Source organism: Mesitornis unicolor, unplaced genomic scaffold (genome assembly GCF_000695765.1).
Source record: "Mesitornis unicolor isolate BGI_N332 unplaced genomic scaffold, ASM69576v1 scaffold9372, whole genome shotgun sequence".
In the NCBI taxonomy this organism is placed as follows: domain Eukaryota; kingdom Metazoa; phylum Chordata; class Aves; order Mesitornithiformes; family Mesitornithidae; genus Mesitornis; species Mesitornis unicolor.
In genome coordinates, this window is record NW_010167094.1 from 7439 (window position 1) to 32593 (window position 25155).

Here is a 25155-nt window from a genome sequence, read left to right on the forward strand (position 1 = left end):
TTTTTAGTGTTTTATTTTCTTCATGCTGATTTTTGCCCAGAGACCTAGGAGGTGAAATCTGATCCCAAAAAATGGAGTGTTTTGAGCCAATCTGTGTTTTTATGTTATCTTTCCATGGAATACTTCAGTATCTGTTGAAAGCAAAAACCTTCAAGTTGAAGAGAAAACAACCAACCTCCCTCAAATACCCCTTTCCCTTGATGCTTTCGCTTTCTTTTTTGAAGAAAGGACGCCCTTCTCATCTTCCATTTTTATGAAAACAGCAAAGCTTATAGACAATTTTGTGTTCGCATAACGCCCTTGCTGCAAGATCTATGATAAGAAACAGAGATTTTTCTTCCTCTCACATGAGGGAAAACATATCATTTTTGCTGTGGTACCTGTTATCTTGGGCACTCTGTGCACATGTGAAGCGTAAGATAGACCCTTGCTTTTGCAGTGCATAAACAGGTGGAGAAGTATGGAGAGGGAGGCACAAAGGTCAGTTCAGTTAATGTCTGCTCTCTTCCACTGCAGAACACAGTATGCTGGAAATCACTTATGCTTCTACCACTAAATACCTGGAAGAAGGAGAGACCCTGAATTTGAATTGCCCCATCAGGCATCAACAGGATCAGTCATCACAAATAGAAGCTCACTGGTATAAAAAAGTGAAGGAGCAAAACGAGATTGGGTTTGGCAAGGAGATGGAAAGCTTGCAGCTCTCACAAAACTCAGACCCGAAGGCAAAAGTCACATCCTTTCTGCTTCTGAAAATTCAGGAAGTCAACCAGTCAGACAGTGGGCGCTATCAATGCAGGGCCAAAATAAAGAACACTGTCCTGGCTGCGGTGGGCCACTTCATTAAAGTGAATGTAACAGGTAAGCTCTGTGTGCGCAGGAGCTTTCTTGCAGAAGGAGTTGGGACATCACACGGTTGTCTCATAAGCAAAATGTCTGCATTATAAAAATTATGATTGTGACAGTGTAGCCTCTCCTCCTAGGATGTGAAACTAAAAATGATTGCTGCCACACTCTGACATGTGGAATAAGTTTCATATTCTTCTGCTTCTTTGTCTATGCATACTAAAGGTGAGACTGACATGTGAAAAGTGCTGGGGAGTGGTTTTAGATTGGCTGTGGATCTGTCTGAGCTGCTGGGAATAGTTTAACATGGGATATCTACTCCAAGCATTGCTAACAGAGCTGAAAGGAATTGGGTGGGAAAAAACAGCGTGGGAAAATGTGCATTAGTCCTGGGCGAGACGCAGGCCTGCCCTAATTTACCTAGCATCTGTTCTGGGTTTATAGCCATAGCTACATTCACAGGTGGTGAAGTTATTTACTTTAAAACAGAGATCTATATATTTTCTTGGCTAGACACCTTTGTGTATGCAAGCAGTCTAGACTTATTGCCCCTTGAATTCACTGTAGTGTGTGCAGACCCTGAGGAGGATTAGTGCTTGGAGGGAGTGGGACCTGAGATATGGCAGCCACCACTGTGAATTATTTAGTTCTTATTGAGGTGAATTTTTTTTCTGTTGCTTCATTACACAGAAGAGAAAAAATATTGTGCAGAAAGACTGGGAGGGCTGAAACATGCAGTAGCAGTGCCCCTGTATAATTACTTCTACACAGGTCTTAACTAATGGTTAAGTGTCCTCTGCTTGTGCCAAGTGATTTCAGCACCAAGCCTCCAGCAGAAGGGAGTATCTATTTGGCCTGACTAGCTGAGGTTCTCATCTGGTGGTTGCGGTGAGCTACTAGAGCTTCATAGTTTGGTTCTGATCAGGGACAGGCTGAGAAACCAGCACATATTTGTTCCAAGCTGTTCTCCTGACTTTGTTAAAATGTAGGGACTATATCAATCTTTTGCTGCCTTAAAGTTTTCTCCAACATATTTTGACTAAAAATGAAATTTAAAAAAATTACACCCTCACTTACCTTTTTGTGACTAAGTTTTAGGTAAGTGAAGATGCAGTTCTGCAGACTTTTATTTGCATGTTGGTCATTGTTATATCAGGTGTGAGCATTGCCAATATCACAGAGAAGAGAGAGGGTGACCTGGAGCAGAACAAAGCTCTGAGGGTGGACTCTGAGCTGGAGAAGGTGTGGGCTGTGGTCATGATATCCTGGATAATTGTGCATGTCAAAGGTAAGAAGACAGATATTTCTCTATATGTATCTATATACACATATAGATATAATTGTTTTCTGAAGATACAGCTTATGATTTATTTTATAAAATCACAACTCACACAGGTGGATTTTAGGTATGGCTCTTATATTTAATGACTCCCCCTTTTCCATTGTAATAATCCCGCAGTGGTTAGAGGGCTAAAACTTCCCAGACAGGAAGGTGAAATGATCCAAACTATCAAAAAAATTAGTTTTGGCTTTGAGTGATTTTTGCAAAAGGTGCAGCTGAGCTGGTTTCAGGCCAACATCCACAGAAGTCACCTGGCTCAGTGTCCAATTCCTGGCCATGCCAAAACAGAGCGCACTGAATGAGCACAGGACCATCGTTTTGTGGGCTTCAGATGCCTCCTGTATGGCCTTTTGGGAATATGTAGTTGTGTGTTCATGTGGTAAAAGTTATCCTGCAAATTAATACTGAGCCTGAGCTCAAGCAGTTGATTTACATGTGTGAAGGTCTTCTTGACCATATGGCCCCTCAATCTAACCTCTGGGATGTGATCTTGCATTAGTCACTTTTCAGTAAAGCTTGTTTTATTAAGTTGAATTGGTACACTTTGCTCCTGAACACCAGCAGATTTTTTTTTTTGTGTGTGTGTGTATCTGTTCATCTTTTTTTCCCCAAGGACTTATACCATGAAGACACTGAAGTCTGAGCTGCTTTGCTTAAACAAGATAATATTCCTGTGATGCTCTAAGAACAACTTCATTTCATTGCACATGATGAAACTCTGAGATTCACGTTGTGTTTCATGGCACACTTCAAAGTTGCGGGGTCTTATTTCTGGACTTCCTGGTACTGGTTCATTGGGATTATTCACTTTACTTGTTAAGCCCATCTATATTACAGGCAGAGGAGAAGAATTTCTTTACACCTTTTCTAAGGAAATTCTTTTGTATCTAATGTCAGTTCTTCAAGATTATGCCTTTATTCAGGCAACAGATTTCTCACTATCATGCTCTTTGAAATGAAGAGATGGTTTCTTTCCAGCTGTAGTTTAGTTTAGTTCCTGCCTCCCTTAAAGGAAGGTTTTCCCTTTCAACAACAGCTGCATATACAAAGAGGGATTTCCTGGTTCTTCTCTCCTCTGAAATGTCTTCTGACATACTTCTAGTCTGCACTGAGGAAGCTTGAGGCCCTTATTTAACTCTCAGCAGTATGAGCTTGACTAGGAGGATGCACAGCAAGCAGAAATGAAGACAGTGTCTTTTTAACAGTGTTGTGTCTCTCTCCCCTTTTCTACGTATTTATGTAAATTTGCCTTTCTGTAAGGGGTTCTCTCTTGGCACATAAAATTTGGTACATGACAATGTAATGGTAATGACAAGAGGAAGATGGTTACATTTTTATCTGTTAATATGTTTGGGAAATCTTTCTGTGGTTACTAAGGTTTGTCTGATGAGCGCTTCTGACCTCTGCCATGTTTTTCATACTTGGGCATGTGTGTAATGTTTTTGAATGTCAAAGCACACATGTATCTACTAAATAAATAAATGAAGTGATTATTTATCTCCTCATCACTTTGCCAAGTATCTGATTGTTTATCAGCTCTGAAGGACTGCAGTCGCTGCTGCTTTGCGAGCCTTTCCATCAAAGGCAGCCTGAATTTGAATTCTTGTTGGAATAAATGTGTATGTCACATCTGACAGAACCAGCTGCTTAAAGGGCATCCTTCATGCTGAGAAGCAGTAACAAGCAGTATGGATGTCTCGCTAGCTGGGGAAGGGGGAGGCATGGGGGCTCAGGAAGAGCATTGTGTGATGCTATGTCTTGGGCTCCACTGAGCCAATTCAGACTGCAGGTATTTTTAGCACTATTCTTCAGCAGGCAGTATGCTGTACAATTACACATCAACATGATGCTTCTCCTCTGGGTTGGTGTAGCTATGTTTCCACCTCCTGGCAACTATAAGGAACAGCTGAAAAGACACTAAGGAGAATTATGTTTTTATTTTTGCAAGGCACTAGAAGATGAAGTAGGAATTTTAAACAGCCACATCTCTTGGGCTCAAAGAGATTTTTTTAACTCTTCAAAGTTCAGTGTCATATGCTATGTATCAGCATAGAAGCTTTTTGAATTAGTTTGCTTTGTAACTACTGTGAAAATAAGTGCTTGAGCTGAAAGGTCATACATACAAGGTGCTTGTAGCAGGACTGTAATTAATAGGACATCAGGCAGACACTCTATATCGAGGGAGGGAACACGAGTGCAGCATATCCATGGTAACTGGGAAGGGACATGAACACACTTAGTAAAACTCCAGTCTCTAAAATATTTGTACATTCTGTTTATTAAGGACAACAATTGTTATAGAGGTACACACTGTTACAGAGGACACGCGGTCAAGACTGTAGGCGTTCTGAGAGGTAAGTGTCCTTCAGTAATAAGAAAATGTTAATTTTCCCAAATAAAAATCTTTTTCACAAGTCAGTTTGACCTCTCTCTGTCTTTGACAACAGTGTCCCCAGTGCTGGGTTTTTCTCTCAGAAGCTGATCAAAAGCATATAGTGCCCATTTCTTGTCCTTTGCCAGGTCAATGCTATCAGCCTATTTGACAGAAAAGACCAGAAGTCTTTTTGGTAGCCATCTCAGAACTGCTCTTCATGAAGACAAGTTTGAGTAGATAGCAAAGTACGTATTTCTAGAACCTACGAAGAAATACAGATTGCTAGTTCAAAACTTCCAGATGAAAATGTCTTTTTGAGTGAAAAATTGATTTTCAATCTAGCTGTCCGAGTGTGCATTCAGCCAGGATCCCTCACAGGCATAATGAGATCACTGTTCCTTATGCCCTCATTGAGTGTATTAAAGCTAACTTGGAGAAGCACATGTCTGTAAGGCTGGTTGAATGGAGGTGCTGGACTCCAAAGTATTGAATTTGGACTTCAAGTGAGGTTGTTTTCTTTGTTTTCAGTTGCAGAGACTCTCATGTAAGCTACAGTCAGAGTCCACAACTTATCTTCTTTTATATGATGTGTTGCCTCACTCAGGAAATTAATCCTGTTCAAAGGGACTTGCTGGAAGCCTATATAGTTCAAAGGTGCTTGCAGTGTATCCCTTTGGATGCATTTAACTCCTTTAGCCAGAGGCTATTTATCATTACAGAAGTCATAAACTAGCTCTGACAATAAACCATGTAGAAGCTATGCACAACCCAGATTTCTGGTAGTGGAGAGTTTGCAAACAGGCCAGATAACTTGTCCTGCAGCACAGGAGGGCTGTGAGGTACGCATGTCTTGGGTCTCCAAGCAGCAAGATGAGGAGGAAAAGAGGTGAGGAAAACTGGTGAGGCAGTGCTGCCAGCAATGTTTTGCTCTCCTATCCCCATTTTGAAGGTGGCTGCTTGACTTTGGGCCTCAGGGCTGGAGATATCCCCTCTCTGGGAGGAGAGGAAGGTGGTGGTGGGGCTCTGAATGGGCCACACCATGGGGCCGGCTGCCTGCTGTGATACAAGTTTTAATGGCTGCCGGCTGGTGTATCTGGGGGGTGGGGGGCTGCCAGTGGTGAGAGAGTGCTGTATCTGCCTGAGCAGGCTGGGCTTTTGGGAAGTTGCACCCACTGGCAGCTGCTCTGCTGGAGAGGGTCCACTTTAATAAGAGTTATACAGAAAATGGCAACCTCATTAGCAGAACATCCCCAGGTAACTTGCCTCTTAAGTGCAACAGCTCTAAAAGTGTGTGCATAATGTAGTGTCTCTATATATTGATTTTTATAAATATACACGTATGTAGTAATATGCACACATAGACACAGCCACAGCACTGCTACTTTTAGCAAATCAAAGTGTTTTATCTGTAGTTTAAGTGGGTCCTTAGTACGGTGGCATGGGCTGTGCAGGCCTGAGGGCAGAGGGTTGGAAGAAGACTGTGGTCTGCAGCATGACTGCGTGCAGCGAAGGCCTTGTGGTGGGGTGTGGGAGGTTTCCTGAGTCCACTTCTGACATTTCCTGCCCACTCTGTGCTAGCTGACTTATTTTTCACATCTTATTTTCATCTCTCCTGCTTTTTTTGTAGTGCCTTGTCTCAACTTTTCACACAGCACCTTAGGACATTGAATAAGGAGCTGAAAGTCCTGCTGTGTATGTTCTGCCAGCCTGGAGCAGGCACTGCTCTGCCACCCTGTCCTCAGGAGCTTCTCCTCTGGGCTGCATTTTAAGCTACTCTGGGAAGACGAGAAGGCAAAGAAAAACTTTTACGAGCAATGCCCGCAATCCTACGATGGAATCAACATTTGTGGGAGCTGACCTGACTTCATGTCACATTTTCCACCTGCAGACCACTAGTCTACAAAAAGGGCAGACAGTTCAGGCAGCACAACCTTGAATGAGGATGTGCCATAGGACTGGGCTTTCACCAGCAATGCTTCCCTTCTTGCATCATACTCCCTTGCACCAAGCATAAGAACTTCCGGAAGTGCTGCTAGCCTCCTGCAATGCTTAAAACAAACAGGGTGAAAAGTTTGACTGGAAACCACTGTGGAGAATTTTTCTAAACCACTAAGTGACACAGAGCTATAAATGTTAACCTGGCTTGTAAGAAAGGGAGTTTCTGACAGCAAAGCATATGGTGAGGAAGGAAACAGGTAAAGCAGAAGCATCCCCTTTGGTATTTTTCACTGCACCAAAAGATTGCAGGCAGTGATAAATGCCATCCTGACACTGATGTCGAGACTTGAGTTTGTGTTTGAGAGGTGGGATGTGTAGTTTTTTCCAATGTAGATATGGGTTTCTATTTCAGCAATGATTTATTATACAACTGTCTTGTTCCACTTGGTGCAAAAAATCACAAAAATAGAAGTCACTAAAAGAAAACTATTAAGCCTTCTCCTTTGCCATGTGGTAACAGTGTGGATTTCATATTTGGAAGTGATGATTTAGCTGCTCTACAAACACAGAAGAGGAGACAAGATTTTCAATTCCTGAAAAAAATAATATAAAAATCTACTTCTGTGTGTTGATTCTGAGGAAGGCTCAGTATGCAGATCCTTTTCCTCAGGGGTGCTGGAAAACAGCCCTGAGGAAAAGGACTTGGGAATACTGGTGGATGAGAAGCTGGACATGAGCCACCAGTGTGTATCTGCAGCCCAGATCTGTATCCTGGGCTGCATCACAAGAAGTGTGGCCAGCAGATCGAGGGAGGTGATTCTGCCCCTCTACTCTGCTCTGCTGAGACCTCACCTGGAATACTGAGTCCAGCTCTGGAGTCCCCAACACAAAAAGGACATTGAAGAGCTGGAGGAGGTCCAGAGGAGGGCCACAAAGATGATCAGAGGGCTGGAGCACCTCTGCTATGAGGACAGGCTGAGAGAGTTGGGGTTTTTCAGCCTGGAGAAGAGAAGGCTCCGAGACGACCTTATTGCAGCCTTCCAGTACTTTAAAGGTGCCTATAAGAAATCTGGAGAAGAGCTGTTCACTAGAGCATGTAGTGATAGAACAAGGGGTAATGGTTTTAAACTAGAAAGGGCAGATTTAGGTTGGATATTGGGAAAAAGTTCTTCAACATGCGGGTGACAGATCATTGGAACAGGTTGCCCAGAGAGGTGGTGGAGGCCCCATCCCTGGAGATATTCAAGGTCAGGCTTGATGGGGCTCTGAGCAACCTGATCTAGTTAAAGATGTCCCTGCTCACTGCAGGGGGGTTGGACTGGATGATCTTCAAAGGTCCCTTCCAGCTCACACCACTATATGATTCTATGATCCTTGAGGCTGGAGTAGCTGACTCCCAGCTGAGTCTGTTGGGGATTCCTGGGACTTACTGCAGGTTGTTCACAGCTCCCCATTGGGAGACCTGTAGCTTTCAGAGAACATCAGCTTCCCTGGGACGAAGGAGGAGCAGTGAACAGCTGAAGGGGAGAGGCCTGGTGGTTCTGTGGCTCTACCTTACTGCCTAAACCATGGTCAGTGATACCACATGTAAGACTGGCTGATGGGTGAGGAAGGATCATCTGGGCTTTTATTTCTGCTACACATCAGTTCTGCTATTATTTCTGTTCTTTTAAAAGTGAGTATTATTTGAGATTTTAAGTTTCCTTACATGCAGTTCAGGATGTGTGTTGCAATTCAGTCACATCTGGCTGTGGAGTGGGAGGCCAATACCTCTGGTTAAAAGACAGGAAGGAAACTTTCATCCAGGAAGTTTGAAATACATATCAATTCCTACTGAAGTGTTTTGAGAGTTAAGTGTCCACCTATAAAGCATCTCTTTTCTCTTCATCGTTGAATACTTGTATGGGAAACTTCTTCTTGGATTATCCGCAGCTCTGAAGGCAGTAATTGTACTTACAAGTTCCCAGTTTTTTCCTGGGAAACCAGCAACAAGGTGCAGTAGTCCACAAGAGATAGGAATTAGAGTAGCTAAAGTCACAAACATCGCTGTTGTAGACCGATTTGGTTGCTGGCACATTTGGATTGAGTGAGAAGCCCCTGAGGTTAATGACCCACAAGTGGCAAGGAGCAGAAGTTGCTGAGCATGGCCATGCTGGTCCAGTGACTGTGCTATTAGAGGAAAATTAGCTACAGTTAAAAAAGAAATCCTTTTTCTTGGTCTCTGGAAATCGCGATGAAATTGCCTCTGGACATTTTAACCTGGAAGTGTCAGGTTTCAAAGGCTTCATTATCAGCAGTGCTCCCCCCCACCCCCCCACCCTCCCCCCCCCGTATGTTTGCTGACATTGATGAAAGCCTCAGATGGTTTATACCTGGGAAAGTCAAGCTGTTACATACATGGACCAGTTTGGTTTTGTTTTCCCATGGAACAGAAAATGTAAAGCAAACGTCCTCTCTCTTTCTGACAGTTCTCTAACAGGCTACCAGGGCATGTTCTTACTCTTGTTCATCCTTTACTCCTACTCCCTGTTTCCAATACCGGGTTGCAGTGCCTTCTGAAGAGGCTGACTGCAAGGCAGCTTACAGATGTGAGGTGTACAACTCGTCTCATATCATAACTTCATAGGACTAAGGTGTTTTCTAGATGGGCTGGTGTTAAGAAGGTAAATATTTCTCAGAAGAGAGGAGATGCCCACCTACTTTCTTGAATTACATCTACTAAAGATAAAAAAGAGTAATCTGCTGTATGGCACTTTTTGGGAGCATTTTCCCTGGGGAAAACGTGCCCCCCCCCTCGCTTTGTTGTAACATTAAAAATAGTATTATTCTAAATATTACTATGTTGATGAATTCAATACAGAAACATCATACACCTCTGCCCTGCTGTGGAGGAAGCTTAAACCTATTTACCTTCAGGTATATATTACCAAAACACTGTAATTTTACGGTTGTTTCATATAACTTGTTTATAGTTGTTTTGAAAGCTCCTTCTATTAAGCTAGCTGTCTCTCTTTCAGAAAGTCACCTACCCTGTATTTCGCAGTTTGTAGAGAAAGCTTTACAATAGTACATATTTGGAACTGAAGGAAACTGGCTCATGAACTAGATGGGTTGAATTTCACAGCTACAAACCACCAGTTGCTTCCACCGATGCCAGCAAGTGTAAGACAAACAAGGAGCCTGAGAAGAAAATGCACTATGCAGCTTCAGCTCCTCCGGTTGCTAACAGTGCTAACAATCTGCTGCTGTGCGAATACTGGGCTTCATGGATGTATATTTAGGGCTAGGGTATCTTTCAGAGAATAAATATACCAGGAGGCTTTAAAGTCAAACCAAAGGTCCATTTGTCCAGTAGCATTTGCAGTGGCCAGCTGCAGATTGGTTGAGGAAGGTGGCCAAGAACAAAGTAAACACACAACCTCTCCTCTCCCCCAAAAACCTTTCAGTTCCTGAGAATGAACAGCTTTGGGAATATCCATCTGCTGCTCCTTTTGATATGATTTATCTCCTTCCCAGGGCATTCAAAGTCTTCCTATATTTTGTAACTTCATTTCCAGTGGAGGGACTTGAGGAATTCCTAGGAGAGAACAATTTCTTGGGAGCAACAGAGGCAGCAGTCCAGCCAAATCTGACCCCTGAGTGGGTACTGCAGCATGCTCCCAGATGTGGTGCAAAACTGTGCAACTAGTGAACGTGCTGCACAAAGAGAGCCCAGGGCTTGGCCCCTGAGGTGCATGGGGACAGATCTGCTGCTACATTTCACAGAATCACAGAATGATAGGGGTTGGAAGGGATCTTTGAAGATCATCCAGGCCAACCGCCCTGCCAGAGTAGGGTCACCTAGAGAAGATTGCACAGGAACACATTCAGGCAGGTTTTGAATGTCTCCAGAGAAGGAGACTCCACAACCTCTCTGGGCATGCTGGTCCAGTCCTCTGGTACCCTCACAGCAAAGAAGTTTTTCCATAAGTTTAAGTTGAACCTCCTTTGTTCCCTTTTGTGACCATTGCCCCTTGTCCTGTCACTGGGCACAACCGAGAAGAGTCTGGTCCCATCCTCCCGACACCCGCCCTTTAGATATTTATAAGCATTAATGAGGTCCCTATTTCTTCAAGTAGCTTTTACTATTTGTATGTCTAGCAGCTTGTGTTAAAAATTTGATGAGAAATGGGAAAGCCTCTAAAATTACCATTTGAATTGCTCTTGTTATTTATTGCAAATGCCTTACCAGTAGATAACTCCAGCTTCCAGAGTTTCCTATGCTCAAAAAGACAGCTAAAAGTGGAGGCTGACCTGGGGATGTTGAAAATATGGCATAGCCAGCATCTCTCACTTCAGAAAAGGTGTTTTCTGCCTGCAGACTTCTGAGTAGGTTGCTGTGTGGTTGGCAAGCATGCAGTGTAAGGGCTCCTGGCCTCCTGAGATGACAGCCAGCCCTGCGTAGGGTGCAGGGACTCACACCTGCAGAAACCATGCCTTCCCCCTGAGAGCTGAGTGACAGAGGAGCATGGCCTTGGTGATGAGGTGGAAACATCAAATGCCTTGTAGTGGATGGTGCTGCTGCATGTAGTGTGGGTTTGGATTTTAAATGATGTAGCCTTTCTTTGAACAGCCAGTCTTTTTACTGTCACCTTATCCTTGTAGAGGATTGTAGAGTTGACACAGCTGCATGCAACTGCTTCCTCTTCTTGCCATCCCTTCCAGCCCTCCCCTGCCCAAAGACACTGGGTGTTATAGAGAACAGACTTTTGAGGCAAGGTCTTCTCTACTCTTTAAAATGGGCTCCTGCTACAAGGCAGAGCCATATTTTGCTGAGTTAAGCATGGGAACAGCTGTATGATGTGTTGGTTGTTTTTTAAAAAGTTGTGGTGATGGCTGATGCACTGATTGAGACCTTTCTCTTCATGATCTGCACCTTTTCCTCACTCATATTGTGTTTAAATATATTTTCATTATGTTGGACATTTATTTACGTGATTTTAAGTTGAAGCTTTGCATAGCTTAAGGCTTGTAGCTTGTTTGATGTGTAATAGCAGACAACTAAAGGTTGTGGTTTGTTCTTCACGTCAGAATGCAGTTTGTTTCCCTGGTTTTAACTATGTCACATCCTCTTCAGGGTAGTGTACAAACGGATGGTTTGTTTTCACTGAGCTCTTTCGGAGAGAGTAGAGGCGGTGTCCGTCTGTGAGGCAAATCAGCTGCGTGTTAAGATCCCAGAAGCATCAATGAAAAGAAATTATTTAAGTGTACAACTGAAAACAGGGACTATCTGGGATGGATGATCCTAAACTGAGATAGTTCTCACTTCTTTGCAACTATATCCAGGCCCTTCGTGAGGACGGAGCAGGAAGGGAGCTCCAGGTACATCTCTGTGGTTCCCTGGGGTGCAGGAGCCGACACGTAAGCAGTGACTGGGACCAGCATCCACGTTGGACCAGCTGTGTGTGTTAACATCATTCTACTCATCCCCAGGACTGCGAGTATCAGAAAACTGGAGCATGCTGGCACGACTGCTGTGTATCTCCCATGCTCCTGTGGTTGCAGGGCTCTTCTCCAGGCTGAAATCTGGGTAGCTTTCCTCTGGCCTCAGCATTTGTTGGGATGAATCCGAGCGTGAGCGGTGCCGTTCCCCAGCTGGAAGGCTGAGGCTAATGGAAGAGTGACGCAAGTATTACACGGTGCTGTGGCAGCCACTGCCGTCAAGGCTGAGTAAAAATTTTAATTTATTTTAATGTAGTTATTGAGGCATTTTAATTCCATCAAAGGGAATAACACAAGACAATCTACAAATATTCATTTGCTACTTTTAAGTGAATTTGATTCAGCTGTGCTTGGTTTCTCCTTCTTGGGCTTTACTTTGAGACTTCTCGCTTACAGGCACAAGTATTCAAGGACTGCGAACCTTAAAAAAATACAGTCTAAATTCTGTTTTTCATACATGAATATTTAAACAGAGTAATATACTCTGTTCTTTCTGTAAGGCCCCATTTTTAACCATTAATTCCTGTTCTTCTGAGCTATTAAATCCCATATATATGAGACTTGTATGCATTTTTTAAAAAGACAGTTCTCTGGGAGAAGTTCCAATATGACAATATTCTATTTATGAATATTTATAGACCATCAAAATTGGTGAATACTGAATCTCCTGATAAACATTGTGGAGGGTTTTTTTTAACTTTTCTTTTGAAAGAGACCAAAAAATTATGTGCAAATTGGCTCAAATTCAGTACATAATTCTAGTCAAAAAGCATATTTTTAATTTTTTGGTTAAAAAGAACCAAAACAACTTTCAAACTTTTTGATTTAAAGCAACTTTTGCATGCATAATTTATACAAATTGGGAAAAAAACCCTAAAACCCAAACCTTTTGACAGTATTGAATAGCATGAAGATATTTCAATTGTGCCAAAGATTTTAAGTGAAAAAAAATTAAATTGGAGAGTTTTTTAATATAAGAAGAGTTATGTTGCCTGTTGCACCTTAGTAGCAGAATACTGATCAATATAGTTGCACTGGCATTGTTTCCAGGTTGCAATGAAAGCTTTTCATCCAGATGCATCAGTGGTTTTTATAGAACTGTGAAGAAAACCATCAGGCTTGTCTGAATGTGCATACGTATCGCACTGTGTTAAAGAAAAACATTGCTTCTTGCACTTGGCTCACGAATGTGGCAGCATTTGTTCGTTCTGTGCTACAAGTGTGGCAGTGTTCTGGTTTTTCTTCTGTGCACCAGGTGTCTTCGCTTGATATATTTTATGTTTTAAATGAAGTTTTCAATGCTGCATAACTGTAGCCTATTACTTTTACAGCAATTGATACCAGATGAGGATTTATGTTTCTGTGTGCACAGTGAACCTGGGCTTCCTTTCCTCCTCCTGTCAGCACATGCCGAGAAGCATGCCTATATTTAAATATGGGTGTGAACTGTGCATGATCTAAATAGCCCAGAAGAAAAGTCCTGTTGCAACACATAGGATATTTCTGAATCAACCATCTCACAGAGACATTTCGTTGTCTGATGTGTATTGGGTTTTGACTTGGAAATGAAAACAACGTATCAGTATTTCCCATGGGATGGAAACAAAATTTTCCAGTCATCTCTAGCTGCAGGTGACTGATTCAGAAATTAAAAGATTAAAGAGATACAAATGACAGCTTAAAGGAGAGAATGACAAGAGGTCTATCAAGACGACAATTTGAAGGGATGCAGAGGCAAGAGATGGAAAATGAAATAGATTTCTGGGCAGGCTACAGGGAGCCTCAAGACACAGATTTGGCCACTGATTTCTGACAGTAAGATCAGAAAACTGCAGTCAGGATATGGCTGCTGTGGTGCTGTGGAAACAGGCACACACTTCAAGACCTCGGCTTTATCCCCCAGCTGGTTGAGGGCACAGCAGTGCATTGTTTGTGAACCTTTCTGGTAGTAACAGCACCCACATGAGTACCTACTGCCGTAGGGTGCTCGTCCTTGAGACCTGAGCAGAAGAGACTGGATATCTGACTGTAGAAATACATAAGTATATTATTCAGTACAGTGTAGTGCAAGTTTGCCATGACAAATTGAGGTAATTTTTGTATGACATCTGACTGTAGGAATATATCAGAAATATTCATAGCCAAAACCATGTTCAAGCAAGAGCTGAATGGATTTTCATCAGAATTCTACCCTGAGAACCATATATATATTTTGTTTGAAAAGCTTTTGAATAGCATGGAGTTCTGCTTTTTTGTGAGAAGCAGAAAACAGTGTGTTGGGATGACAGCACTGTCTCAAGCTTACCAATGAACCGCTGTCCTTATGCCAAAAAGGAGCTAGCAATTTATAAGATATGGTTTGTTAAAAAGTATGTATAGTTGTAGTTTCTAGATGCCTTTCTAGTTCACTGTGTCTATGAAAGCAGAAAACAAACCTGTATGTTTTTGATTTCTGGCAATAGGATGGTTGGCCTCTTTGTGCTACTATAGAAGTGGATTTATCCTTCCAGAAATTAAAAGCACACAAGGAATAGGAATAATTTTCCAAATAGTTGATGAAGTCTAGATCCTGAATTTTCCTACGCATGCCATTACCTTGGTTTTTCAGAATGAGTTGTAATGCATGCATGTTTGGTCTATCAAAACCTTTTGTTCATCTTCTGCAGGTAAGTCTATGAAGCGTCAGTAAGAGGTCTGTAACTATCTTTGTGCTAGCTAGCTGGGCATGAATAGCGAGCAGCTTGAAATGCCTGTAAAATGGCATCAGAGGTCCTGGATTTTTAAAACTTTTTTTGTGAACAATAGTGGGTTTTTAATCTTCAAAACACTTTTTGCTTTACTCTCTTTGGTACAAAAATGATACTTGATGTGGGGTCTTGTTTAGAATTTCTGTTTTCAAAGGAAAGAGAAGTTTTACTACGTGTTCTCTTTGAAGAGATTTGCACAACAATTTGTGACTACATGCCACTTTCTTTGCCTTCACTTTCTGCAGGGCTGATTCCTTCTGCCAAAGATGGCTCAGACGTGGGTAGTTCTGGCTGCACCCCTTCTCTTGCTCGTAAGTCTGGTTGAAGGGCCAGGTAAGTGTAGCTGTTCTATCATCCAATCACCTCTCCCCACCTAAGAAGGGGAATCAGGAAAAGGAGAGAGAAGACCTGTGTGTTGAAATGAAAACAGATTTAATAAACTAATAATAATAAACTAATAAAGAATAATAATAAAAAACTAATATTAATAACTATTAATAGAAAATACACAAAGTTATACTTGGCTCGTATAGCGGTCACAGGCTGCGGGCTCCCAGCGGTGAATGCTAAACCACAAACACTGCGAGCACCACAGCTCCCGTGTGAGTGCAATGGTCATATCAAGAGCGGGTAGGCCTCAGGAGAGGAATGATGGGTGAGACCCTCCAGGGGTGATGATTAGCAGGGAAAAGAGGGCTGTCCCCAGCAAACTCCCCAATTTCTAGTGAGCATGATGTTTGTGGTATGAAATAATTCTGTTAGCCAGCTTGGGTCATCTGCCCTGGCTTTTTCTCCTCCTAGCTTCTGCACCTGGCTAAATCTAACTCAAAACTGGTGAATACCTTGGTCACTGTGGCAACCTGCATACCAGTGCACACCAAAAACTGAAACAAAGTGTCTTACCAACTTTGTTCCCATTGACTTGAGTGCTGTAGTCTACTCAAAAAATGTGTCTTTCCTGAATAGAAAAGTGATTCTATTATTCTAACCCAATGAAACCAGGACAGTGAGAAAGTTCCAAAACTACACGCAGCACTCTTTGGTACTCTATTTCCAACTCTACGGTACACTGAAATGCCGTAGTTCACCAGGGGAGATTTTGCTTAATGTTTAATGTGAACACAAAAGTGATGTCATGTCAGCTGGCCAAATAATTGTGTGCCTTGCAGAGTGGCACAGGACGATATATCTGATAGGAATTCAACACAGGTCATCTGAAGACCTATCTTCTGTTTAACTGGGAGAATATCAGGAGAGCTGTGATTTTTGGTCGAAAAGGGATCTACTTATGCCCCTTGCTAAATACGCCTGATGAGCTACTGTACCAAGTTTTAACCTTGTTACAGATGTATGTTCCACCGCTATTCCTGGTTTTACTTGCACTTCAACCAAGGCGCCTAATTAAATAGCACAATATTTTTTAAAAAAGGTAGTTTCCTTTCTCTCTTGCCCTCCCCACTAGTTTTTCAAAGCCCATATTAAAGTGATAGAAATACATTGATTAAAAAGATATGGAGGATTTCCAGCTCATCAGCATGCATCACATACCTGCACAGTGTCCACAGCAGAAAGACACCATCTCCATTGCATTTCCAGACTTCAAAGAGTGGCAGCAGGAAACTAGACCTGGAAATGGAATACTACTTGTATGTGGTATTGCTCTGTGGACACAGAGCAATGTGTCCACAAGGCTGCAGTACAGTAAGAAAGTAGAAATTTTAAAGTGTGAAGAAGTCAAGAGTTTCCTATGCTTTGATGATGGCTATAGCATAATTTTTAATGTCTTTTTTCTTCTTATGTAGCTTACAACATGGTGAGTGTGGAGGCTGGTCATGAGGCTGTGTTGAGTTGCCCTTATGTCTCCAGGGAGTCTTTGCTAGTGGTGACATGGAAGATGAAATGCAGCACGTGCTGCTTGTTGGCCTATAGAAGTGATCACAACAAAACAAGGAAGTTAAACTGCAGTGAGAGGATGACATGGAGATATTCTCCAAACAGTGACCCTGCTCTTCGTATCTACCCTGTGAACCTTGGTGATGAGGGAAATTACACCTGTGAAATTGTCAGCAGTGCAGGGAATTTTCTTTATTTCTCCCATCTGACTGTGATAGGTAAGACACACCTTGTGAGGTTTTTTTTGTGTGTGTGTTTGTGGATATAATTTGATTTGTTGGTAAAAGACCAAATTCATTTTGGTTGCATACTGAAATTGAAAAGAAAGAAGTAAGCTGATTTAGTCTGGCTATTTGGAGACGGGAAAAAGGCACTAGGAGTTAAGCAATAGGACTTGTTTATTCTATGGAGAAATAACCTGTGGGATTTATGTTTGTTTTGTTTTTTTTTTTAACTTTTGACTTATGAACAGGTGAGGTTTTAAAATGCACAAATCCAACAGTCTGCATAGTGTCTGAGAGAGTTCTTTGGGCGTAACATGGGTTTTGAATGTCGTGTGACTGTTCACACAACCAGTACTATATGCTCTTGGTTAAGGCTAACAGAAGATATCAAATAAACGTTGTTGCTCTAAGCTGAGCTAGAGGATGCTGAATCAAAATTCACAATGAGGTCAATGTGTGTTTTGTCTGGTTAAGAGCTGAGTAAGAAAAAAGAAATATTATGAAGACACTATCTGGAAATATTTCACTCTTCCAGAAATTAAAATAAAATTTAATTTAATTAAAACAAAAATTAGTCTATTTTCAACATACGGAGAAACTAAAGAATATTAGGAAACATAATGAATGCATCAAATGATCTTTTTCATATAGTCAGGTAAACTATCTCTAGGTTCCCATAAATTAAGAAAAAAAACAAACATAGGAGAAGATTTTGTATTCTGAGCCTATTAGTTAAGCCTTCTGAATATAAATAAAAATTAGAGAAAATTGATTTTGGAACTCTAGAATTGCTATCATTAATTTTCATCACTTGATTTTTTTTGTTCTTTCCTGCACAGTCTTGACCTTCTGGTAATGGCTTAGGCACTGTCTGAGCTTTTGCCTGTTTTGTCAAATGTAGAATATGAGTTGTTGGACTTCAGGCAGAACAGCTTTGTCTGATTCCTCCTTTATTTCCCCACTACCAAATTCCTGATTCTACCTACCCAATCTCCTAAATATTTTAGCTGGCACTTCAGCAAGCTGTGTTTTCTTCAGTATGTATACTGCTGTACTCATAAAACTTCATTTAATCCACCCCTCTCTGTTATCCCTTCTTCTCCTGTTACTACTGTACTCACCTTTTGGAAAACATGAGGAAGCAGTACTTTTAGAAGCAGCTAGGTACTTTTGGACATATTCACCTTGGACTTTTTGATGTATTTTGTTCCCCAAAGATCATTGATGCTAATATTCCAAGATATTTTAGCATCTCTTGAATTGGTCATGCAAACTAAAAAATACCACCTATTTTTCAGTTTCTCAGTTGGAGATTTTATACTGAACCAGAAATAATGGTTGTGGCCTTTTTTCTTCTTCTTCCTTAGTCCCTCCTACAGTGACTCTGACTGTTGACAAGAGCAGGGTGGCTGTCTGTCAAGCATCTGCTGGAAAGCCAGTTGCTGAAATCTCCTGGATCCCTCCAAGTAATCACAGTGCTGAGGAAGAAGTCAATCACCCTAACGGAACAGCCACCAGAGTGAGCTATCTAGGCTGGGTCAACAGCACGCATCCCACTGTCACCTGCCTGGTTACCCACCCAGCTACAAACCAGACTCTGTCCCTAGACCTGTCAGGTAAATAGCATCATTCTGTAATTACTCTTCATCATGCTCGTGTGCTTCCTTGTGCTGCTCTATGCTGCTAGGCCAAAGTGTGTGTTGATAGAGAAATGAATGATTTTTAGTTAGTCAGTTGAAACCAAATGTTTCGTGGCATTGTATGGGGAAGCTTCCAGTGTGTGCTTCTTTCTATCCCTCTTCTGTTTTATAGGAGGTCCCCATTCTTCTTGAACGGTGGTGGGTTAACCTTGGCTGACAGCCAGATTTACACCAATGTGCTCTGTTATGGAGAAAGCTGTGATGGCAAGCTCATGGGTCGAGATAAGGATTGGGAGATCACTCAGCAATTACCTTCACAGGAAAAACAGACTCAGCTTGGGGAAATTAATTTAATTTATTGCCAATCAAATCAGAGTAGAATAGTGAGAAATAAGAATGAATCTAAAAGCACCTTCCCTCCACCTCTACCTTCCTGTGCTCAGGTTCACTTCTCTACCTCCTCCTTCTGAGTGGTGCAGGGGGATGGGTGTTGCACTCAGTGCATTGTTATGCACTTCCTCTCTGCACTACTTCCTGCTCACTCTCTTCCCCTGGTTCAGTGTGAGGTCCCTCCCACTGGAGACAGACCTCTGCTAACTTCTACAACATAAGTCCTTCCCATAGGCTGCAGTTCTTGATGAACTGCTTCTGCATGGGTCCCTTCCATGAGGTGCAGTCCTTCAGGAACAGACTGATCCAGTGTGGATCCCCCATGGGGTCACAAGTCCTGCCAGCAAACCTGCTCCCATGTGAGCTCCCCATGGGGTCACAGCCTCTTTCAAGCATCCATCTGGTCTGACATGGGGTCCTCCATGGGCTGCAGGTGGATCTCTGCTCCACCATTAACCTCCATGGGCTGCAAGGGCACAGCCTGCCTCACCATGGGCTTCACCACAATCCACAGAGGATTCCTGCTACAGCACCTGAGGCATCTCCTCCCTTTCCTTCACTGACCTTGGTGTCTGCAGAGTTGTTTCTCTCACATTTCCTCACTCCTCTCTCATGACTGCCATTGTGCAGCAACTTTCTGCCCTTTTTAAGTGTGTTACTGCAGAGGTGCTATCACCGTTGCTGGTTGGCTCAGCCTTGGCTAGCAGTGGATCTTGGAGCCAGCTGGCATTGGCTTTATCAGACACAGGGGAAGCTTCTAGCAGCTTTTCACAGAAGCCACCCCCATAAACCCCCTGCTACCAAAACTTTGCCATGCAATCCCAATACACTGTTTCAGTGATCTTTTTAATAATTGATAATGCAAAAGTTGCTTTCGGCAGCCACTGTGGTACAGCTCACTAATTTTTGATGTGAAGCTTTGAACCTCTGGAGCTGAATTTTGTCCTGCTTCCCACAGTGGTGATGGTCTGGACAAAAATCCCTTGGAGAATATCTGTCTGTGACTTTCAAGTGATCTTTTCCAGGGCCAAAGGTACTAAAGGGTAAAATTCAGCATCTCAGCTGGCTGTGCTGGACCTCTTAGAAGTCTCTGCCAGTAGGATTTGTAAGAAGAGCTAAATAAGTGCTCATATCACCAAAGTATCTCAGTAGAGGCATGAAGGATAGAATTCAGCATAGACCAGAAATTAGTAACAGCATTTTGCAGGGATGACCAGACAGTTCTGTTGTAGTGCTAAAATAATTTGAAGAAAGGGAGATCGTGTAAGCAGATGAGTTGAAAATATAAGTGTATTTGTATGTATGCGTGGCTGAGTGTGTAAGGCAGCTTCCTATTGCTGGTTGGCATCCAGACATCTCATCTGTATCTCAGCCTGTTTGAGCTGTTGGGTGAGAGGCTTAGCTTTCTCCACTGGTTAAGGTAGGTACTAACATCATGTACTCAGTGGATACTAACATTTAACTCTGTAACTTTCTTTTCTCTTCTCTTAGACACTTCCCCCAAGCTTCACTATGTCTTGATAGGAGTATCTGCAAGTGTTGCTGCTGTCAGTGGTGTGACTTTATGCTTGATTTTCAGGTGCAGAGGTAAGTCATTCCATGAGCCTAAAATGCATTACTATTCCAGTGCTAACTATGTGCAGGTACAAGGACATGTACTTTATTGCTGAGAGTGGGGTGGGAGGCAAGGATTGAGGAAATGCCCATACATGATGCATTGTCCTTTTGGAAAAGTCCTTATAAAATAAGGGGTGGAACTTTAAAACTAGTCCGGAGTTTTGTAAAAGCCACAGTTATTATGATATTAATGCATTAGATATATGGCAGAGAGTCACCCAGGATAAAAAGTATTCTTTCTGAGAGTAGGGTACGTTCTGAGTTTTTAGAATTATTTTGATCATTCTGCATCTACCAACATAAATGACAGTTCACAAACTAGCCTAATGACTAGGGACAAACAACACCCTTGTTTTCACCAGCAATCATAGATTTTTCCTTGAGTAAGTGTAAGAATAGGCCAAATGAACATACTTCCCTCTGGTACACTCGCAGTTTCACAGTGGGTCAGGCTCATACTGAATCATTTGCTACTAAAAACTCAGATGATGGTTTGCTACTCTTGAAGTCAAGTAAGATGGCTGTGATGGGGTATGAATGGAGTAGAAGCCCAAGTGGAAGCTTCAAATGAGAGGAAGAGAGAGTAGCAGGCTGATGGCAAGAGTGTTCTCTGGAGAGCAGAAGATGAAGCACTGGGAGAAGGCAAGGTAGAGGCGAGTGCACTGTAAATGGAAGGAACTTGCAGAGAATCAGTGCCTGTTTTACTCCCCTCCATTGGCTTAGTTCTACTCTAGCTTCACTGCTTGCCTGGGTTTCTTCATGCTCAGTGCCTTTCAGATTATTCCCCTTGCATTGAGCATATTACTTTGCAGATGTATCTCATGAACCAGGTCAGAACAAATGGGGTGAAGGAGGGTTGGCAAGAGGGGACAATGAAGGGAGGTGTGCACTGGAAGAGCTGAGAAGGCAGGGTGAGGAAAACAGAAAGACAGGGGAAGAAAAGGGAAGGGCAGTTGTCATCAGCAGTGGCAGCACCGACCAGTCCTTGCAGCACTTTGACGAGAGCCTGTACCTGCCGCAGTTTGATGTGCTTCTTTGAGGTAGGTGAGGAGAGGAGAAAATGTGCTCAGATGAGTTCCTTGGTCCAGCATGTCCTGCAGAACTGTGCACTGGACTGAGCCAATTCAGTCCTATCTCCAAGGGTGACCAAAAGTTTCAATGAAAGACAAAATAAAACAATATTGTGTTCAACAGCAGGACATAAAAATTAAGAACTTAACCCATTAGTGTCGCTGTATTTTGAAGAAAGTCTTTCAACAGCTGAGGGCAGCTAGAGGAGAACTCTAGACATAACAGCTGTGCATCTTGCACCATGAAATAATTTTAATTTCTTGACATCCTACTTTCAGCTCTCCGCTTGGCCCGTAGGTCAGCAGTACCATTTGCAGTAAGTGGGCTTTGTGTGTGTGTGTGTGTGTGTGTGTGTGTGGTGTGTGAATTGTGGTTTTTGTGTATTCTTTACTAAAACATGTAATTTTGTTGCAACTTGTCTGCTCCAACAAAACTCCCATTTACTTCTGTGTGCTTGGTGGGGAGAATGAGGAACAGTGTATCTGGGAAGGTGTCTATTGTTTGGTTGGCCCTATCTTTATGTATATCAGGCATAAGCTGAGCAATTGTTTAAGCATTAGATTGAGAGTAGTATAGTGCATTTCCTGTTGAAGAATACTAAAAATTACATTTACAATGCCAGTGTCCAAGCTGAATTTTAAATCTCCCAAAAGTTAATGTTTTCACATTTCTGTTTCACAGAGTAATCTTAACGCTGATCTTTTGCTTAAAAATGTGCATTGCCCTTGATGGCAGAAACCTGCCTGATTAAAGATCAGAAGAAACAGACAGGCATTTTACAATGAGCGAAAATAGTGCACTTCCTTATGCTGTATTACAGACAAACACAGCTATGAAACTTATTTTTTAAGTCATAGGTCAAACATTCAGAAGCTAGGAAAAAGCAGTGATAAATTTGCCACTGCAACTTTTACTTCCTCTCTAATTCCAGTGTGTTTGGATACATATTTAACAGCATGATAATACACTGCTCGTTCCTCAGGGCTTCTGCCTCATTTAATGCACACTGAAAGAGCAATTATTTTATATTTTGCTTTCTGCGCACGATGAAATTAACGGCTGTGTGCCTTGTTTGTTGCAAACTAGTCAAAAAGTGCTCTTCAGTTAGAATGATTAATTTCCTGATGTGCTCTTCTGTGGCATTCAGGACAATTTGACTGACAGGAGTGGGAGTTGCAGAGATCAAAGTCAAATGCTTCCAGTAATTTCAGGTGCCTAAATTGGATTGCCTGTGGCCTGCCTGTTTTTCTTTCAGAGAAGTTAGCATTGTTCATTATCACCTATTTTGCTGAAAATGCCAACATTTCAAAATCTGTTTCCAGATTAAGAAAAAAAGATTAAAAAAGCTGTCCTGTTTAGGCTTTGTGAAGGCGGTTGTTGCATCCCTCTGTCAGTTCAAGTTTCACACTTTGTGCCCTACCCCTTTGCTCACAGAGCTTAGAGAAATAACTTCACACTTCTTTAGCAAAAGTAATGTTGCCTACAAGATTTCTTCTAATCTCTTTTGTTTGGACTCAATAAGTATGATGGTTCCACAAAATTCTGCAGTGTAATATAATGGTACATGTTTTTCTTTATATTGCAGACTACGAACTTCAGGTCCACACCATCACTTGAGAAAACAGGAGTGACCGATCCTCCTGTCTTATCAGAGAGTATCTATCAGAATTACAATCCAGGAGAGATATATATGAACTGTTAACAGTGTAGGCACGAGTAGTCTAATACCAGCTCAGCTACTGATGATACCTGGTTACTTGAACTTGTACTTCAGCTAACAAATCTCAGACTTTACTGCATATGAGGCCAGCAGAGCACTCAAAACTGCATCACAAAAACCTTTGGTTTTCCTGACCTGAAGACAGTGGGGGAGAGCAACCAGTTCTAGTAATTTATTTATCTCTTTCTCTAAATATCAGTACAGTTCTTGAAATTTTTGAAACTTTTAAAGACAGAGTTGGGAAAATACCTATCTGAATTTTGTTTGAAAATGTTCTTCGAGGTATGCGTCTTTCTTCAAATCAATAATTGACATATTTTTGTGCCACACTAACAGAATATTGGTGAAAATGTAGCACTTCTTTCCATTTTAGCAACTGGATTATCTTTGCAATTTTATGTTCAAAACCAGGAAGTGACACAGGGGACACCAAAACACAGAAGATCAGAGAAACACACTCAGCAGACATGCAGAAATAAAAGAGAGGGTTTTTTTCCGGGTAGATAGTTACATGTGGCAGGTGACAATCTGGTATCAACTGGTATAATCTTTATTTATTTTTTAATGTATTTCTTTTCCAATTAAACTTTCTGTTTGCATTGATAAGGGGGAAAAAGCCAATTTGAAATTGTACTTGATATGGAAATGAGAAATAGCAATGAGCAATTTTCTAAGATTAATTTTAAAGTAAACTTGCAAATGTTTACCTGAATTATTTCTGGAGCTATTTGGGTAAATGCTTATTGACCACTTACAAGCTGAGGTCACAGCATGGTTTTTCTGAGAACAGAAGTGTTAAGTTGTGAAAAATGCAGATGGTGTGGTTTTTTGAAACCAACAACCCCCACCCCCACCCCAACCATTTATTTCTTCTCAACTCTGTGTTCCCAAGCTGAAAAAACCTGAACCCATGGATTGGTTGTTAATTTCAATTTTCATTCATCAGACTTGTCAAACACTTTCTAACACCAATGCAGCAGTAAGTATACTCAAATGTGTGTTTTGAACAGCCTTTGCCTGCTTATTGCTGGAGGAAGTCACCTTTGCTCCTTCAATGTTCTTATCATCAGGATTTCCCAGTGCCTTTTAATTGCACTTTATCACTTCAAAATAGACATGGGTGGTGGGCATCTACTTGACAACCTCTAGCCTTTCATTTTAGTCAAAAAGGCGTAAAGAGCAACTCTCTGCCTTAATGAAAAGTGGAAGGCGATCTCTTCACACCTGCCCGGTAAGTGAACAGAGCCTTCTTGTGGTCTTAAGTGTCAATGATGGGTTACCATCTCAGAGCTGTGCACAGCTTCGTCATGTCATCTGTGAGGAAGGAGATGCACCATTTCACCTATACAGCCTCTGGAAGAAATAAGTGACAGATACCTCAAAATTAGTTGAAACAGGTTTTTGAGAAGTGGTTTCCCAGTTCTGCTGGCCCACAGCTGATGGGCATGATCCAGCATCCTTTTTTATTCTCCATATCAGCCAGAACCTTTCATAGTAATGGTGCTGCCAAGGACTTGGTTGTCACTGGAAGCCTCCAAAATAGGGGAAAAAATCTCTTGTTTCTCAGGGAACTCACCAGTTGAGTCTAAACTTGGGCTCCTAGGCTGGCGTTGCTCAGTGTCACAAGTGACCATGGATTGTTTCTGTGGACAACAACAGCAATTTTGGTCAGAAGCTGGATCGAAGGATGACATGACTGTCAAAATGAAGAGAGATACGCTGTGGAGCAGTCTGCTTTTGGCAGTCATGGTGCAGATGTGTTGTGATTTTTAGGGTACAAAGCAAAACCTCATAATTTCTTTGCACCAAATGAAATGTTGAAGAGAAGATCTAAAGCAGATAGACAGATGATAGTGCAAGTGGTAAAACCCT

At 42.0% G+C, this 25155-nt stretch overlaps 1 protein-coding gene across 1 annotated transcript; it reads left to right on the top strand.

Moving 5' to 3' along the window:
- Positions 1-14994: 14994 nt before the first annotated feature.
- LOC104536045 (cell surface glycoprotein CD200 receptor 1-B-like) lies at positions 14995-23265 on the top strand. Its single transcript, XM_010178562.1, has 6 exons — positions 14995-15061; positions 16531-16839; positions 18213-18461; positions 20367-20462; positions 21842-21879; positions 23149-23265. Exons 1-6 carry the CDS (start codon positions 14995-14997, stop codon positions 23263-23265), a joined length of 876 nt encoding a protein of 291 aa, XP_010176864.1.
- The last annotated feature ends 1890 nt before the right edge of the window (positions 23266-25155 follow it).

What these genes read in the sequence shown, in the direction of transcription:
- LOC104536045 (XM_010178562.1), top strand. Translation starts at nt 14,995, where the DNA reads ATGGCTCAGACGTGGGTAGTTCTGGCTGCACCCCTTCTCTTGCTCGTA. An exon ending in CTCCCATCTGACTGTGATAG is followed by an intron (nt 16,840 to 18,212) that starts GTAAGACACACC and finishes CTTCTTCCTTAG; the next exon opens with TCCCTCCTACAGTGACTCTG. An exon ending in CTTGATTTTCAGGTGCAGAG is followed by an intron (nt 20,463 to 21,841) that starts GTAAGTCATTCC and finishes TCCTACTTTCAG; the next exon opens with CTCTCCGCTTGGCCCGTAGG.